This window comes from Aulostomus chinensis, chromosome 23 (assembly GCF_037954235.1).
Source record: "Aulostomus chinensis isolate RoL2024-O1b breed Wild chromosome 23, RoL_Achi_v1.0, whole genome shotgun sequence".
Lineage (NCBI taxonomy): Eukaryota > Metazoa > Chordata > Actinopteri > Syngnathiformes > Aulostomidae > Aulostomus > Aulostomus chinensis.
In genome coordinates this window covers 20,167,463-20,184,897 of record NC_141342.1, presented here as the reverse complement: position 1 = coordinate 20,184,897, position 17,435 = coordinate 20,167,463, and the positions used below count along the sequence as shown (strand labels likewise).

Genomic DNA, 17,435 nt, shown 5'->3' with positions numbered 1-17,435 from the left:
CTGTGTGCTAACGCTTAGCTGTCAGCCGTGTCAATCAACTTGCCTGTGCGTTGTCATCTCTGGCAGGAGCTGTCGGTATGCTAACCATTAGCCGGAGCAAAGTTAGTCTTTTATCCCTTCTTTCCTAAAAAGTTCCCGCGCTGAAGTTGCTTCCTTCGAGGCATTGACAGTAGGTGTGCAAAAGGCTGAAATAACTGCCGCAACATGGACATGCAGCACAGCTAAGATGTGGGGTTTTTAGTGTTAGACGCTGAAAAGACAGATTCACTGTCAGTTGGATTTCTCTGTAAGCTGAGGTACGCAGTGGCGATCTTCCAGCTAAAAATACGTCCTGTTTTACAAAGCAGAAGCCAACTTTTTTATCCTGAGGCTCAACTTTTTTTGGCTTGTGACTGTTAAATATGAAGTCTTTTTTTCTTCATGTGAGCCTTGAGCATTCGGACTATCCAGTATTTTAGAGACGCGAGGAGGCGACGGCTTCACTGGAAACAAAAGACAACGAGTCCAATTATACTTTCCCACGCTAGCTGGTAAGGAGGAGTTCTGATCCGTGACTGCTGTGTGACCAGTGTCAGTCCACTGGGATCATCACAGGGCGGTGCTCGTTGTTCTTCTGGGTTCTGTGCTTTAATTTGACAGCACGCCTCTCTTGCCCTGCAGACCAAGCACATGGTGCAAGACTCAACAACAAACAGACATGAGCCCCCTCAGTGGTTTGTCCGCCGTAGGCCACCATACAGAGGAGATTGTCACAAGCTTCTCTGGAATTAGAACAGCTGACGATGGCTTTGAGAAGCCTGACGCAGTTAGAAAACTTGTGATTTGGATGTGAGAGAGATGAATACAGCTAAAATCTAATCTTCAGGTTTATGGAATGATCCTGTGCAGCTCCTCGGGTCAGAAGCTCCGACAGACGAGGAGTTCTGTGACTCCCAGAGACCCAGCACTTGATTTCATTTCATAATAATTTGCTACAGATTCATAGTAAACAAAGCGACGCTTTCGGTTTCCTTCCAAAGAGGAAGGTACATCATTTAAGTGATTCTGATAAAAGATGCAGCGATGAGCTCACTAGCAACTTCTGGTTTCTGCTGCTGAGTCACAGTTGCCATTTTTACCACAAAGGCGTCCCGGGGTTCCCAGAATCCTGAGAGACAGAACCAGGATGCTTTGGAAAATGATGCATTTTTATTTTTCATATATCAGTTAAAGGGGGAAGACATCTGCATTGAAATATTAAGATCTAATATAGGAGGCAAAGGACACAATCAAAAGGTGTGTCCTATTGTCCGAGTGTAATAAAAATAATAATCACAACAATAATAACAACAATAATAATACAAATAATTACACATTTTAACAAGCCTTCTTTAACCTTCTTATTAGCAACAGCGGCAAAATAAAAACGATACAAACACAGAAAGCTGCGTGATTTAAATCCACTGAGGAAACTAAACATCGGTTCTTTTCAGTTTCGTGAAGAAATCCTAATTCAGTATCAAACCACAAAGTCAAAAGTCTCAGAGGACGAATATTCAAAGTCCTGCAAGTATCCTGCTACCAACGTGAATAAATCTACTTCAGGGGGACGTAACAGCCTCCCCAGGGATATTCCTCCTTCTGCTATCTGAGGAACGAACAGCACTGATCACATGACTCGACACGCCACAGCCGGCTGCTGCAGAAACAAGTTCCGCTCTGAACAAAGTTCAGCAGGTTGAAATTGATAGAGGGGAGAAATTCTGATGAACCCTTGAGCTGGAACGCCGTCCGTCAGCGTGTGACGAGGAAAAGTTTGATCTGCGACTTCGTCCTGAAGCTGCAGCAGCGCCTCAGCAACGGCGACGAAACTTCATCAGAACAAATCTGAACCTTCAGGAAAACAGAACGTTCTCCACAGTCTGGATGCCAAAGCGATAGGAAGGGACATTGCTAAAGAGAAGCTCTAGTTCCGTTCCTTTAAGAACCCAACCTGATTAAATACTAAAAATGCCAGGATTTGCCACAACGCTGCTTTTATCTGTAACGCCCAAGATGAGGAGTTAAAATGGACGTGATTACACTCCATACAATACTTGACTTCATCTGAAAACACAGAAACTAGGCCATGACTGCGTGTGTGTGTGTGTGTGTGTGTGTGTATGGGGGGGGGGGTAATTGGTTGAATTAGCAAGATGTTAAGTTGGTACAGTTCGTTCTGCTGGGTGATGCAGAACAGAACGTTGAGGAAACAAAAGAAACCCGACCAAAAGCCGAGTCTGAGCGGGCCAGGGACTTCTAGCGAGGAAACTGTCCTGATGCATAATTTCTATTGATAAAGGTGGATTTAATGCAACGTCTCGTTTTCCTGCGCTTTTACCAGCAGTGACTTTTAATGATTCGCATCATCCAGTCGATGATTATATTACTGCTAGCTGATTCCAGCTGCTGAATCATGGCAGCTGGCAGGTGTGTGTGTGTGTGTGTGTGGTTTGATAAGACAAATAAACACACACGTCCTCCACAGGAAGAACTTCCCACCTTGACGCTGAAGCTTTGGTTCTGGCTGCCAGCCAGGAAGTCCATCTGTATTAATGAATGATAATCCAGGTGTATAATCCCCAGGTGTTGGCTTGATGGATAAGAACCTGCTGAAGAGTGACTCCTGAGGGGTGGTGCAGTGTTGGTGGGGGCAAAAGAGTGAAGCTACTGCACCTACTGACTGTCTCAGGCAGGCTGGCTTTGTTTGGAACTTGTGTTTTAACATTAATTCATTGGAAAGCCCCCGTAGGCGACGCGCTGCCGGGTGATAAATGAGGTGTTCCAAGTGTGATGGATGGTTTTAATCCACACTTGCTATCTTCTGCAGTTCCGTCATCAGACGCTGAGCCCAGATCAGGACCGAACCTTGTTAATTTTCACCGATGGAAACATTCATGTACATGCTGGGGACAAGACCAGGCTCTGACAGGATTCCTCAGTGACTCGCCCCGTCTGCCCCCCCCCCCCCCCCATCCTCACCCCTTCACCCATCTCCTTCCTCCTAACACTCCTCCTCCACCTCAGCATGACATCATGCACTCATACTCTGGTTATCGAAGTCCTCATGCTCTATTTCTCCGCTCGCTGAACTGAAAGGAATCGAGGGCCGGCAGCTCAAGAGCCAGAAAAGGGCGAACGCTTCCATCTGGGTCTCCATATTTCACCTGTCACATCCTGTGCATGTATTTACAATCGCTGCTAAGACTGCTACCTGGAGTAAAAGGATCCTGGTTGGCTGAGGTCGGTTCTTTTGATAAAATACAGCACTTTGATATCAAAGACAAAACCTAAACACGAGCAGGATTTTCTGTCAAAAACAGAGCAGAGTCTGGTTCCATCCGTGCTTGTTGGACTCAGTCAGGATGTAGTCAGGATCTGATACATAAACAGATTTACACAACGGTTGAATTTAATTTGAAACATTTAAAATGTTTCAAACTGGTTGTCAAATTTAATGGGATTGTAATTAGGGCTGCGCAATATATCGATATCCTGGTAGGAGGCCAGAGATATTTATTTATATATATATATATATATATATATATATATATATATATATATATATATATATATATATATATATATATATATATATATATATGATCTGACTTCATTTCCAGCTTGAACAGGGTCTTTGTGTTCATGCTAGCAGCGTTCAATCGACACCTCGATGGTCTCTGAGCCAGATGCTGCAGCCTCCAGGCTGTCAGGTGAGTCCCTGCACTCATTCACACCCTCAAACCCAGAAGCTGCAGGAGCAGCGACAGACAGATGGGCAGGACATTCATCTGTTCCCCAGCAGAAGGCGGCGGGTCACAGAGGGCCGCCTCCCAGCTCCAGAGGTGGCTTTTTCCTGCACGAGTCTTTTAAAAAATGTAAGATGAGCTGCAAGTGGCTGAGAATAAAAATGCCCTCAGGACAAAGTTGTGCAGCTCCAAACGCAGTAGGATCATATTCCATTATCGCTCCACGATAAATGAATCAACAGCAACCTGATCTCAGTTTGATTCACACACACAAACTCACATGCACGCACCCACACACACACACACACACACACACACCCAAGAGGAAACGGCTCAAACCGCCATTGGGTTTCAACTGTTTTGACCTTCAATTATGGAGACAAATAAGGCTGGAACATCATCTGTTCATCTCTGATTTCACCACCAGGACTCTGGCAGCAGCCTCAGTCCATCCGGGGCAGGACAATATTTAGGGCAAGTGATGTGAAGCAAGGCGCAATCCTGTACAAATGCTGCTTGTATACCTTCTCCGCAGCACTTCTGTTTCATTGGGTCTTTCTTGTCCTGGAGAACAGCTGCTCTCACAGCTGTCTGCATCAAATCTTAATTAATCTGGATCAGATGCTGAACAACAAAGTTCTGTTATGGCAGTTATGAACACGTTCCACCTTCCTGAGATGTTCTCTGCTCGAGAGTTTACAGGCCACATGAGATGTAAGTCATCACATAGGAGACCCGGATAAGTTTCTCTGAACTCTGCTGAAGCATCAACGCGACAGAAGGACAGTCTGACCCAGCACCACTGAGCCACCTTTGAATAAATGACCGCTGCCATATCGTTTTCTTAAACCAAAGGTGTCATTAGAACTGAAACCTCTTCTTCACTTCCTGCCTTCATTACTGAGCAACTCTTTCACCGAGTCTTCAGTCTGTTTCAGGCACAAAATACCTCAGAACTAGAACACCACCCGAGGTCTGACACCTCCACAAACCAGTCCGGCTGCAGGTCTGACTCAAGTCTGTCCCGACAGCAACACACGTGCAGAGTGAAGTCTTCTCCGATATGCTCTCTCTCTTCTCGCTCTGTTTTTGTTCTCCACCATCTCCTGAGGGAAATATCTGGCTCTTTAGCTGCTAAATGGTTCACTTTGTTCACCAGGCAGTTGCTAGCAGAAGCTGTGGTGCTGAGCAGGTCATGCAGTCACTTTTTTGCTGAAAACGTGGAACCGTTCCACCCCAAAACGGCCCCGTGAGAGTAAACCTACACGGCAGAGCTGGGAGCTAAAAGTTGAGCTCAAACTCGCTCCAAAGTAAAACACCTCAATGAGTCACTATAACCATTTTCTTGACAAAATACATGTAAATACTCCATTTCACTGGAGACGTGCTGTGCCTTTGGCTTGAAAAATAACCGAGCAAATATTAAAAAGGCAGCAGTGTTTGGCCTCCTGACAGGCCGGACTCAGTCAGGACGACTCCTTATCAAAATAGAAGAGACACATTTAGCCGGGCGTTGTATTATTCATGGCCGCCGGTTGGATGTAGGGTGTGTTTGGGCGTCTGGCAGACGGAGCATGTGGAGGACACTTGATCCGTGAGGCCTGAAGTCTAGACGCTGCCTGTTAGTCCAAATATCCAGTCAGACAGAAACAGCCGTCAGGTTGACGCACACGAAGAAGAATCCTTCATTTTGAATTATTAAAGTGATCAATATTCTGATGCCTCGTTTGGTTTGAAAGGGGAGCTTTGCAACTGAGTGACTGACAGCTGCCAAAGCAGCAATAATGACACATACACGCCTGCGACTAACCATTACTTTCTCATTGATCATCAATTAAATCAGTTGATCACAAAAAAAATACCCAAAATCCTTGTATTTAAGAGTCTAGAACAGTTAATGTTTTGATTTTCCTGGACAATGGTTGGCTCTAATTAGCTATGATGTCACATCCTGCTCATAAGGTTCACATCGTCAATAGAAGATGCAAAGAAACTGAAGACTGCACACAGAAAACCTCGATTCTTCCACTTCAGGACTTAGAAAAGCACATTAATGAGCAGAACTGGACTTTAGACACTGTGTAAAATAATATGGGGGGGGGGGTATTTGGCAGACATGTGGCCGTCAAGAAAAGAGCAGCGTGAACTCCAACGAGACGACCTGAATGCAGTTTTCAGAGGATTCACAACCCTGAAAAACACACAGCTCCAGGCCAGATGAACACGGCATGAACACACTGCTTCACTGCTCATTAAACCAACAAACACACACTTTCCTGCCTAAACTCACACGCGCGCGCACGGCTGAATTAGCCCCGCCCACAGACATCGCCTCACCTCCAGCAGTGACACACACGTGTGGCATTCAGCTGTACTTTCAGTAGAGAAAACTGCACACATGAACGCGTTCAGCAGATCAGCCACACTGTCACAGACACACACGCCAATCATCCTCCACTGGGCTGATTTCAAGTGTTTAGTCCAGACTCCCCTTAGAAAATCACCGATTTTACTGCAGCAGCGAGGTTCCAGTCTAGCACTACCGCCTCCAGAGCTCCACGTCGCAGTGGGAACCTGCGGCCCCACTGCAGCTTCTCTCCGTCCACCTGCAGGGGAAGTGATCTACAGCTGGGACGGGTGCAGCAGCAGTAGAACTCTCGGCCTTCCCTCCTCTGACCGCAGGCCAAAAGCAACAGTGAAGCCTGATTTCAGCAAATGTGACTTGTCTGCAGTGGCTTTGTAGCTACAACATCAGAGCTGTTGTTTAGCCAAGTGAACAAAACCACAGCAACTGCAATCGCGAGCGTTAACAAATTCACAGCCTTTCCTTCATTCAGTGGCTCTTCGTTCCGGAAGCGCGGTCCATGACGGGAACGATGGAGCCATTCACGGAACGTTCACTAGGGTCGTGCGATGTCAAACTCCAGGTGAATGTACTTCAACTGACTTACATTTCGCGTACAAGGTAAAACGGTGAAGCAAACTTACAGCTAACAGACGTTGTCGTGCAGGCTAACATACTAGCCCACGTTAGCTTCTAGCTACGTGACAGTGTCATCCCACTTTTATTTGTCTTTGTGGACGGTAGCAATGCTTGGTGGATCAGTGCAACATCCAGACATTTCCAGATATGTTCCATCGTGACGCTTTGGTGGGTTTGATGTTCGCTCTCCGTGCTGGTCGATAAAAAACTGTTCAGTTGAGTTGACACCACGAGATGAAGAAAGAGAAAGACTATAATATGAGTTAAGCAACCAAACAGCAGGAAGCGAAGCACTGGACCCTGACGAGGTCTTGCCTCTGGACCTCACAGGTATTTAGTTATGAAGGAAAACCCTGCAGAATATTCCATAATGAAAATAAGTGTTTACTGCAGCCCCAGAAGTCAGAGCTGAAAGCAGCATGTGTTGCCTGCCCCCCCCCCACTGGTCTCTCAGCAACTTGGCACAGACAACATCCCTGTTGTACTGAGGGCTCTGCACCTCCAATACACCCCCACCGCCGTCATTAATCGGCCACAAAGACACTCTGTCTCCCTGCTGCCCTCCAATAAACTCCTCACACGGCAACTCCTCCAGCAGACCTCATCTCAACAACCTGGAACCCTCCGTCTGGAGATCCAGCAGCCTGGACCGCCACTGGAGGACCACAACTTCACTTCAGAGCAGAACAACAAGATGCAACTGTGGAATCAATCTACAGGTGACAGGAAGACGCCCTCCATGGCCTTTATTACCTCGGAGACAGCGCAGAGAGAAATAAAACACTAAGAGAGACACTAAAGTGGGAGCACACAGCTGAGAGGAAATTTAAAAAAATAAATAAATCTCAAAACATTTCCAGAGGAAACATCTTCAGCAGCTCAGATGAGCCAGTCGGAGGGAGGAAACACGACAGACAGTCGCCGCCTAGTCAGATCGAGAGATTCACGAAACATTTCCTGCCACCAAAATCCGCCAGAGAGAGAGAAGAGAGGCGACCACATCAATTATCCTCCAGATATCCAGCTGGAGAGGCAGGCGTCGATCAGAGGACCTCTCCTTCTGTGCATTTGTCGTGACACAGTGGCGCCAACGTGATATGTTTGACAGATATTGAGTAAAATTCACAGTCTTGGCACAGCAAAAACAACACTACGGACAACGATGGCAACACATTTGTTATGGTAATCATCACAGATCACATGACACACCAGGAGGAAGGAATAACCACAGTTTTGGAGGACAGGAGGAAAGCAGAAGTCACTATTTTCAATGTTTCTGAAGCTCCAGTCACCTGTAATAATAATCAGGCTCTGTCTTTACTTTCCTACTTTTGTTAACTAACTAGCTGTGCTTTCTGTTCTCCTAAATGGGAGCAGCCACAACACAAGACTCCCCAGGAGACCAGTAAGGGATTTCTGATCGTGCTTTTATTCTTAACGTGATTTATTTGTAATTTAACGGGGACGAATCAAAAAGGCGGTAACGTGTAACACGGCCTGCTGACGGGCACCACTGCTGCTCGTGGAACACGTGAGCCTAGCAGTGAAATTCCATGTTTTTCGCACCAACAAAATCAAGGCAGTGCTCACCTCAGTGCGCCAGACGGAGGGATGAACGACGTCAAACTAACGTCACCAAAGCAGAAACGTCTCCCCTACCAGATTTCATTCAAGCATCCTGAACTACGGCGTCGCGTGTCGAGGAATAGAAACAATGATGCTGCAAAGACGCCCGGAATGCTGCTGCCATGCGGAGCGTCAAGTCGAGTCACGAGCTTCCTTTCCTCACACCGGGAATGTTCTCCCTCGTTTCTCCCCTTTCGTTTACGCTGCAAATAATACGGCTGGACTGATGCATGTAAAAATCATCTGAATTAAGACAAACCCCCAGGTTTGACCCACATCCCCGTGGTCCTCGTTCAGTACGCCGCATACTTGGCTAGCTAGCAGGTTCAAAAACAGTGGTAAACCAAACTCAACGTGGGACCATTTCATAGAGGAGGGCAGAGTCACATGTCCATCTCCTTATATTTACTGACCTAAATATTTTCCATAAGTGCATAGATTGCCAGTGTCCATGTGCGGCAGCGGTGCACCAACGTCCCACGGACGAGTGCACGTCGATGAGTTTTGCTCAGCCGGGAGCATTCAGGGAGTTCTGCATGTGCAAAAACGCCCCGGTTCCAGAAGTGAGGCTGTGTTTCTGAAAAGATGCAGGAAAACATCTGCACTTCTATCTGTAGGTCAGCCAGTACCAGCCCTCTGGACCGCATCAGCACCAACACGACGAGGACAATCTGCTCAAACACTAAGTCAACACTTAGTCAGAGAAACCAGAGCAGGAGGGCAACAGTTTGATAGCTTTGTTTCATGGAAGCTGTTGAGTGTTTATGTTTGGGTGGAGTCAGGTCTGAGTTTGCCCCCCCCCCATGATCCTCACTAAAAAAGGTCATTAACCAATAACCATCAATATCAGCTGAAATCGATTACTTGAGGGTAGTAAATCCACCCAGGCCTCTTTTAACAGGCATTTTACTGAAAATACTTCGTATTTATTACATGACACAAACACCAGCTGATGAGGCCATACTGGGATGATCAACTCCCAGATGTCAACACAGATATTTAGTAATAATAATAACAACAATAACAATACATATATAATGATGATGTGTAGATGTTCATAAACAGCGACAGTTACCGAGCTGGTTCCTCCGAGGACCCCTGGCCGTCACACCAAGGAGAGGCACGCGTCAGTAAAGAGCAAGCAGCGACTGACGGCCGGTCATCGATGCTAAATGATGAATGCCTCGATTCCAGACTCAATACATCGGGATTGGTGTCATTCGGAATCGGTTCCGGTTCAGCTTTAGTGGGGAACGTCCCGGTGTAAGCGAACACATGAAGGTGCCGGTTATTTGCTCACCTGTCAGGTCGACGCGGCATCAGACGTCAAAACACGGAAATGGAGGAGCGGCGGTGGTTGAATGGGAACAGCGGGGCGTCGCGGAGGACGAGGTCGGTTAAATCCCACCGGACAGACTCCGGGAAACCAACAGAGGCGCGTTTAAAGTACAAATAAACGACGATATGTTACACACGAAAACCAAAACAAAAATCCACCAGAGACGGGAAAACGGCAGGTCCTCCAGCGGGGTTCGGGCTCCTGTTCCCGGGCTTGTAGAGATAGACGCTACGGGGTCTCCGGCCGATGTTCCGAACACCTCCACGGGGCCCCCTCGCGCCTCGTTTGTTTGCGGGGAAACGTTAATAACGACGGCAGTTTGTCCGCTTTCTGCGGCGCATGATGAGAGGACGAGCTGCTGCTGAATCATCTACACACACACACACACACACACACACACACGGACTGCGCCTGCCCGAGGCACAGCTGACACTGACGTCATCCGTGCACTGTAAACATAACCCTTTCCTCTCCGGACAGCAGGGCCCTTCAGCGGCCCCCACTATGAGAATCTGACATTTTTCCACAATAAATTTACTTAAAAAAAAAAAAAAACATAATTTGAGTGACTCTGGGTTGTAGGAATATCCCCATGGTACTTTTGTAGTATCAGAAAATACCACGGTTTCATGGTAGGCCTATTTTAATAGTCACAAATTACTTGTAATGACAATTAATTTGTAGTTTTAATGTCCTGTGTGGCGATGAGTTCATGTGTATCAAGAAGACTCAATAAGAGCTGGAGGAAACTGCCTCGTCACCAGACCGCGAGCTCATAACCTCACTCCTCCCTGTATCGTGATAAAATTATATAATTCACTACGTCTATTGATTACAATATTTTTGTGTTTTATGTATGTGCTTTTTGATTCGTGCATTCCTCCAACCCATAATTCTCTTTAATTACCCTAATATCTTTAGAAATTTGCTTCAAATTTGGACTGAATTTTAACTAAAAGAAAAAGTCGAGTGGACAAAGTTCATCATCACAATGCAGCAACCAAAAAACAAACAAAAAAAAAACCACTTTCTCAGGCATTTTCACCTCAGAAACACCTTGAAGTTTCTAATTTTTATGTCTTCGGAGTCTCCACTGCACCGCTCAGCCGCTGTTGCAGTGTGAGTGTTTGTCCACTAGAGGGCAGAATTCTCTTCTCTTGACTGCCGGACGTCTTGTCCATTTGGTTCAGGTTGTTGAGCTGCTGGTTTTCAGTTTTAGATTATGTTAAGGAAAACGTTAATACCCGGCGACAAAAAATAAAAATAAAAAAATACAAAAGTATGTTTTATTGGGGAAAATAATTAAAAGCGAAGTCATAAAGAATGACATGCAAATTGATAAAGTAAGCAAATATAGATATAAAAATGAAATATCTTCGTGATCTTCCCTAGTTTGACGGTTGATTCTTGTTTTCTACTTGACATATTAAAATCAAACGTGGTAAACGACAAGAAAAACATCGAATTGGGGTTAAAAGAATGACATGAAATATAAGATAAACTCAGAATTCCGGGCAAGGCGCAGAATATCAACCAACATAGAGATGATTCAGCCATCGAAAAACAGGGATAAAGACAGGAAAGAACAACAATAACGCGCTCAACTTCAAAAAAGGAAAAAAAATCACATTTTATTTGAACGTTTTCACAGGAACTGTCCCTTTCCATAAAACAAAATTTATATCTTGAAAAAAACTGAATTTAATGATTAAATTTTATGTATTTCTACACCCCAAAAAATACTTTAAAAGAAGTTTAAAAACACACACAGAGAGCTTCTCCTGTCGCGTACTTCTGTAACTAAAACAGCGCGTACAGAAACTTCTTCTTTCGTCCTCCAACAGCTTCTGGCTGAAGGCTGATTGAAGGCGGTTTGGCGGAGTGGAGTCGACAGGTTGTAACGGCGTGAGGTTGAAGGTGTTAAAGACCGGAGGCGGTAAACGTGCTGTAGTTGGTTGATTACGCGCGGAGGGTCGCCGTCAGTCTGCGCCGACAGATGATCTGACAGAGGAGCGGCAGAGCCATGAGGGCGCCGCGGGATTGATACCCATGGAGAGGTTTTACAATGACAGCCAGACCCAGCACCGGGACCACCGGGACCGGAACCAGGTGGTCACAGCTGGAGCGGACAGCCCCGGGCCGGGAGGGGACTTAAGCCTCCGCGCGTTGACCGGCTGCGTCCTGTGCGTCCTGATCGTCTCCACCTTGCTGGGCAACACGCTGGTGTGCGCCGCCGTCGTCAAGTTCCGCCACCTGCGCTCCAAAGTCACCAACTCCTTCGTGATCTCCCTGGCGGTGTCTGACCTGTTCGTGGCCGTGCTGGTGATGCCCTGGCGGGCGGTGTCCGAGGTCGCCGGCGTCTGGCTCTTCGGCCGCTTCTGCGACACCTGGGTAGCCTTCGACATCATGTGCTCCACCGCCTCCATCCTCAACCTGTGCGTCATCAGCATGGACCGCTACTGGGCCATCTCCAGCCCGTTCCGGTACGAGCGCAAGATGACGCGCAGGTTCGCCTTCCTGATGATCGGCGTGGCGTGGACGCTCTCCGTCCTCATCTCCTTCATCCCCGTGCAGCTCAACTGGCACCGCGCGGGCGCGGGAAACTCCACGGCGGGGAACCCGGACGACTGCAACGCCAGCCTGAACCGGACTTACGCCATCTCCTCGTCCCTCATCAGCTTCTACATCCCCGTGGCGATCATGGTAGGCACGTACACGCGCATATTCCGCATCGCGCAAACCCAGATCCGGCGGATCTCCTCCCTGGAGAGGGCGGCGGGCCCCCGCGCGCAAAACCAACGCCAGCGCCGCGCGTCAGCGCACGACGAAAGCTCGCTGAAAACCTCTTTTAAGAGAGAAACGAAGGTTCTAAAGACTCTCTCCATCATCATGGGGGTGTTTGTTTTCTGCTGGCTGCCCTTTTTCGTCCTGAACTGCGTGGTTCCGTTCTGCGAGCAGGACGCGCCGGGAGAGGAGCCGTGCGTCAGCGACACCACCTTCAGCATCTTCGTGTGGTTCGGCTGGGCCAACTCGTCCCTCAACCCGGTCATCTACGCCTTCAACGCCGACTTCAGGAAGGCTTTCTCCACCATCCTGGGCTGTAACAAGTACTGCTCCAGCTCCACGGTGGAGACGGTGGACTTCAGCAACGAGCTGGTCTCCTACCACCACGACACCACCATGCAGAAGGAGGCCTGCGCCGTAGCGGGGCCCGGAGCGCAGAGACTCATCGCGCCGCCGCAGCAGCAGCAGCACTCCGGGGGGGACGCGGAGCAGAACTTTGACAAAGTCTCGGTGATTTCGGATGATCCTCGGAACCACACGAACTTGCTCCTGCCCGCCATCCTGCAGTATGAGTGCGAGGCGGAGATTTCTTTGGACATGATCCCCTTCAACACGTCCGGACCCAACGACAGTTATGTCATTCCGGGTCAAGTCCAGGACCTGTGAGAAGAAGGGACCATGTCTTGTCCTGAGTCTTCACGAGCTGGAGACATTTTACATGTAGAATTTCTGTGCAGAAACACTTCCTGTGTCTGAAGATTTAAAATGTCTAACATTCATTTTGATCACTGGACTGTTTTTTTTTTTTTTTGAACGGCTCTCAGTCTGTGACATTTTAGTTTGGTTTGTGGTTGTGTTCACTTTAATTACATTTTATAGATTCAAGCAGTTGTTTGATGATAAATGCGATACTGCAGCCCACGCCCCACCCATCACATGTGAAATCATTGTACGTTTTTTCACCTGAATAAAAATCCCAGGTTATGGGGCACTTCAAGTGGTGCATAAACAAGGTTGAACATGTTTTTAACTTGTAGACTGTCATTGTAAAGGTAGCTGCAGGTTAAAATCATGAATCCAGAATAAAAACCTTTAGAGTTCAAACTGGGAGAGAAATGCAAAGTTGCTTCAGTCCTCTGATTAGAACTTCCCTCCTTTGGCATTCACATCCATCAGAGCTTAGGAGGATGGCACCAACTGAACCAGAGGCCTGGGATCCACCCGCGCTTGGGTAGAAACCTGCCAAACCAGAGCTCTGAGCTGCATTGGCCATGGAGCTTGGAGAGGCAGTTCCTCTGTGCACCAGGGAGGGTAGACGAGGGTTTCATGATCCAGCACCTGAGCTGGAGGTACCTCTGCAGGCATATTTGTAGTGTTGGAGTTGTCAGGAGCAAACTATATTAAGATAATCAATGTTCATGTGAGAAGTTGTTTAGCTTTAACACTGAGGAATCAAGCCTCAGTTTGCCAAATGCAGCTGGGGACAGTTCTGAAGTGGGACCTGCACCCACTTGTTGTAGGATAAGCCCCTTTACTAAGCAAGGCTGAAGAATTGCTTTCTGACCAAGGACTGAACATTCAACTCCCCCCATATTTTACCAAACTTCAGCAGCTCAGAGGGGAACTAGACCAAGGGCCTTTACGCCATCAAGAGCACTCTTACATTTGTCACGTTTCAAACTGAACACAATTTCCTTCTGTGAGCAGAGTTGTAACCTAAGCTATGATTTTTAAACCTTGGCAATAGCAGCTGCATGTGTGTACGGGAGTGGTAGAATACTGGAGCACATACAAGATATGGTCTGGCAAATTCAGGGGAGCACCCATATTACTTTACTCTGTTTCATGCATGTAACCAGGAGTGAGAATACTTGACACAAATTTAAAGCTCAGAGTAGTGAGATGTAAAGATTGTAGCAGTTCAAGGGTTTGAAATAATGTCAGTTGAGTATTTCTAGGCAAGCCAGCAGTATTGTAGATTACTGCTACAGTACATCAAGCATTGTGTGGGGAAGGGGACAGAAAAAGTTAAACATGCAGTAGAGTGATAGGCCCGGGGGGGGGGGGGGGGAGAGATATATAACAGGGAACTACATAAGTCAGTTTAGTCATTTTAGAGAGCCTAGTGTTTTTGGCCAAAAAGTTTAAGAGTACTGAAAAGGCAGCAAACCAATTTTAATGTACAGATCATAAGCAAACATTGGTCCAGGTAGACTGAAGTTACCTGGAAGACAAGAACCACAAGTTAGTATAGAGCCGAGTCCTGAGTTTTCAGACCTCAAACTACTTCACCTCAGAATTTTCCTTTTGGTGGAACCAAAACAGGAGCCTGACGCTGGGCCACTACAGGAGTGGCGGCAGGCTTTGAGACCACCACCATGATGGGTTCAGGAAACTCAGGGGAGTACTTCTTTTGAGAAGAGAGCTCACGATATCTGTCATAGCCATTCCAGTTCTGGATGATGTAGGACGGTGGCGGCACAGGGAGAGATGTCTCCTCTGCAGTATCCGAGACTCCTTTGGCACCGGGAGACTGAGTCAGGGAGCCTGGGGATAGGCCTGCTCCCCCCAAACCAGAGGCCAGGGATCCTCCTCGTGATGAGACGCCTGCTCCCCCCAAACCAGAGGCCAGGGATCCTCCTCGTGAGGAGACGCCTGCTCCCCCCAAACCAGAGGCCAGGGATCCTCCTCGTGAGGAGACGCCTGCTCCCCCCAAACCAGAGGCCAGGGATCCTCCTCGTGAGGAGACGCCTGCGCCCCCCAAACCAGAGGCCAGGGAGCCTCCTCGTGATGAGAAGCCTGCAACCCCCGCACCAGAGGCCTGGGAGCCACCGGCGCTCGGGTAGAAGCCTGCAACCCCCGCACCAGAGGCCTGGGAGCCACCGGCGCTCGGGTAGAAGCCTGCAACCCCCGCACCAGAGGCCTGGGAGCCACCGGCGCTCGGGTAGAAGCCTGCAACCCCCGCACCAGAGGCCTGGGAGCCACCGGCGCTCGGGTAGAAGCCTGCAACCCCCGCACCAGAGGCCTGGGAGCCACCGGCGCTCGGGTAGAAGCCTGCACCCCCCGCACCAGAGGCCTGGGAGCCACCGGCGCTCGGGTAGAAGCCTGCACCCGCCGCACCAGAGGCCTGGGAGCCACCGGCGCTCGGGTAGAAGCCTGCAACCCCCGCACCAGAGGCCTGGGAGCCACCGGCGCTCGGGTAGAAGCCTGCACCCGCCGCACCAGAGGCCTGGGAGCCACCGGCGCTCGGGTAGAAGCCTGCAACCCCCGCACCAGAGGCCTGGGAGCCACCGGCGCTCGGGTAGAAGCCTGCAACCCCCGCACCAGAGGCCTGGGAGCCACCGGCGCTCGGGTAGAAGCCTGCAACCCCCGCACCAGAGGCCTGGGAGCCACCGGCGCTCGGGTAGAAGCCTGCAACCCCCGCACCAGAGGCCTGGGAGCCACCGGCGCTCGGGTAGAAGCCTGCAACCCCCGCACCAGAGGCCTGGGAGCCACCGGCGCTCGGGTAGAAGCCTGCAACCCCCGCACCAGAGGCCTGGGAGCCACCGGCGCTCGGGTAGAAGCCTGCAACCCCCGCACCAGAGGCCTGGGAGCCACCGGCACTTGGGTAGAAGCCTGCACCCCCCGCACCAGAGGCCTGGGAACCACCGGCGCTTGGGTAGAAGCCTGCACCCCCTGCACCAGAGGCCTGGGAGCCACCAGCACCTGGGTAGAAGCCTGCACCCGCCAAACTAGAGAACAGGGGTTCATTGAAGCTTGGAGAGGCAGTTGCGCCGCCATGTGCCAGGGACACCAGGTGATGTGACCCTCCTGCTGGAAGGCTTAATGATCCAGATGCACCAGGGTATTGTTCATATTCTGCCACAGAATGTGATTTAATGTTGGATACTTGAATTTATATTAAGCAAGGGGATGAAAGCTTTAATACTAAAGGTTATACTGGGAACTGTACCTTTTTCCACAGGGTAGCAGACTCCACTGCTAAAAAACAGCAGACAGATCCAAGAAGCCCTTGATGAAAATTTAAGACATACAGTCACTTAAAGGTTAAATTAAGGAAATGTCACTGATTCCCAAGTTGAGGAACCTCACCTTGCAAAGAGTTCAAGCCTCATGTTTGCACAGAAGACAAGCAGTTCAGCTTCAGCAGTCTGGTGGAGACTGTAGACAGAAGCTGGTTCTTATATTCTCATCAAAGGTGCTTGATGACGCCTAAAGACCAATCAAGAGGCTCCACCTGTTTCCAATCATGAAATGTTGTGCGCATGTGTGAAATAGTCCTTTATTGTCTGTAATGCCTTGTGCACACTAGAGGATTTCATATTGTGAACATTTATACAAAAAGATCATAAACAACAGCCATATTGCTAGTTTTAGCTGTTTTCAATCTTTCAATCATAACATAGACTAGATATCTCATTCAAGACCCAAGACCACACACTTGGTCATCCTTCACATTGGCCATGACAGCAAACCAGGGTCTGAAACATCAATAAATCATGACTATATAAACACAGTCATGGCACAAGACAAGTCATCCTGAACTGGATTCACTTGGGGGGGGGGGGGCGCATTAAAAGCAGTCCAACTCCTGGATTGGGAGGAAAGCATGGCATGGTTTATATATTCTGCCGAGAGAGCCATGATTGAGTTGAAAACAGTTTCACATGGAGCTCACGCTACAAGATAATGTTTCTACACAGGTGGAAGGGAGAATGAAACTTGTTGATGTAAATGTCTTTTCTTAGGTTCACGTTACTTTGCTTTAGCCTTGTAGGTGTAAGGGAAATTCTCCTTGTAGATGTTGAGAGTTGCTAATTCTCTGAAGAATCACAAACTCGGTGTGATGAATCAAGTCTCTTTAATGCATGCAGCATGGAGAGAAGACTGCTGAGTGCTCTCTGCCAATCTTTACAATGTCTCAACCTTTATACCT

At 48.4% G+C, this 17,435-nt stretch overlaps 3 protein-coding genes across 6 annotated transcripts in view; 1 reads left to right on the top strand and 2 right to left on the bottom strand.

The window, feature by feature from the left end:
• Nucleotides 1–10,323, bottom strand: part of ccser2b (coiled-coil serine-rich protein 2b) — a 32,083-nt gene extending 21,760 nt beyond the window's left edge. For 2 of the 4 annotated variants that reach the window (XM_086194965.1, XM_086194966.1), the window contains exon 1: nt 9,677–10,323. The gene's annotated coding sequence lies outside the window, so the exon portion shown is untranslated. Of the gene's footprint in view, nt 1–9,451; nt 9,633–9,676 lie in introns of those variants that run through there. The other 2 variants (XM_086194963.1, XM_086194964.1) reach the window with 2 other exon arrangements.
• Nucleotides 10,324–12,025: 1,702 nt separating this feature from the next.
• Nucleotides 12,026–13,165, top strand: LOC147239995 (D(5)-like dopamine receptor). The gene is made up of 2 exons (XM_086195148.1): nt 12,026–12,916; nt 12,959–13,165. The coding sequence occupies exons 1-2, from the start codon at nt 12,041–12,043 to the stop codon at nt 13,163–13,165; spliced, it is 1,083 nt and encodes a 360-aa protein (XP_086051274.1). The 5' UTR covers nt 12,026–12,040.
• Nucleotides 13,166–14,653: 1,488 nt separating this feature from the next.
• LOC147239994 (uncharacterized) lies at nt 14,654–16,676 on the bottom strand. Its single transcript, XM_086195893.1, has 4 exons — nt 16,592–16,676; nt 16,452–16,510; nt 14,792–16,357; nt 14,654–14,723 (listed from the first exon to the last, which is right to left on the bottom strand). Exons 1-3 carry the CDS (start codon nt 16,612–16,614, stop codon nt 14,793–14,795), a joined length of 1,647 nt encoding a protein of 548 aa, XP_086052019.1. The 5' UTR covers nt 16,615–16,676; the 3' UTR covers nt 14,654–14,723; nt 14,792.
• Nucleotides 16,677–17,435: the final 759 nt, after the last annotated feature.

Bases quoted from the DNA above. Each gene is read 5' to 3' on its own strand.
- LOC147239995 (XM_086195148.1), top strand. From the start codon at position 12,041: ATGCCCTGGCGGGCGGTGTCCGAGGTCGCCGGCGTCTGGCTCTTCGGC. The intron at 12,917-12,958 runs GTAGCGGGGCCC...GCGCCGCCGCAG, and splicing joins TGCAGAAGGAGGCCTGCGCC to CAGCAGCAGCACTCCGGGGG.
- LOC147239994 (XM_086195893.1), bottom strand. From the start codon at position 16,614: ATGAGGCTTGAACTCTTTGCAAG. The intron at 16,511-16,591 runs GTGAGGTTCCTC...ATTTTCATCAAG, and splicing joins AGGCTTGAACTCTTTGCAAG to GGCTTCTTGGATCTGTCTGC. The intron at 16,358-16,451 runs GTACAGTTCCCA...ATTCTGTGGCAG, and splicing joins CTGCTACCCTGTGGAAAAAG to AATATGAACAATACCCTGGT.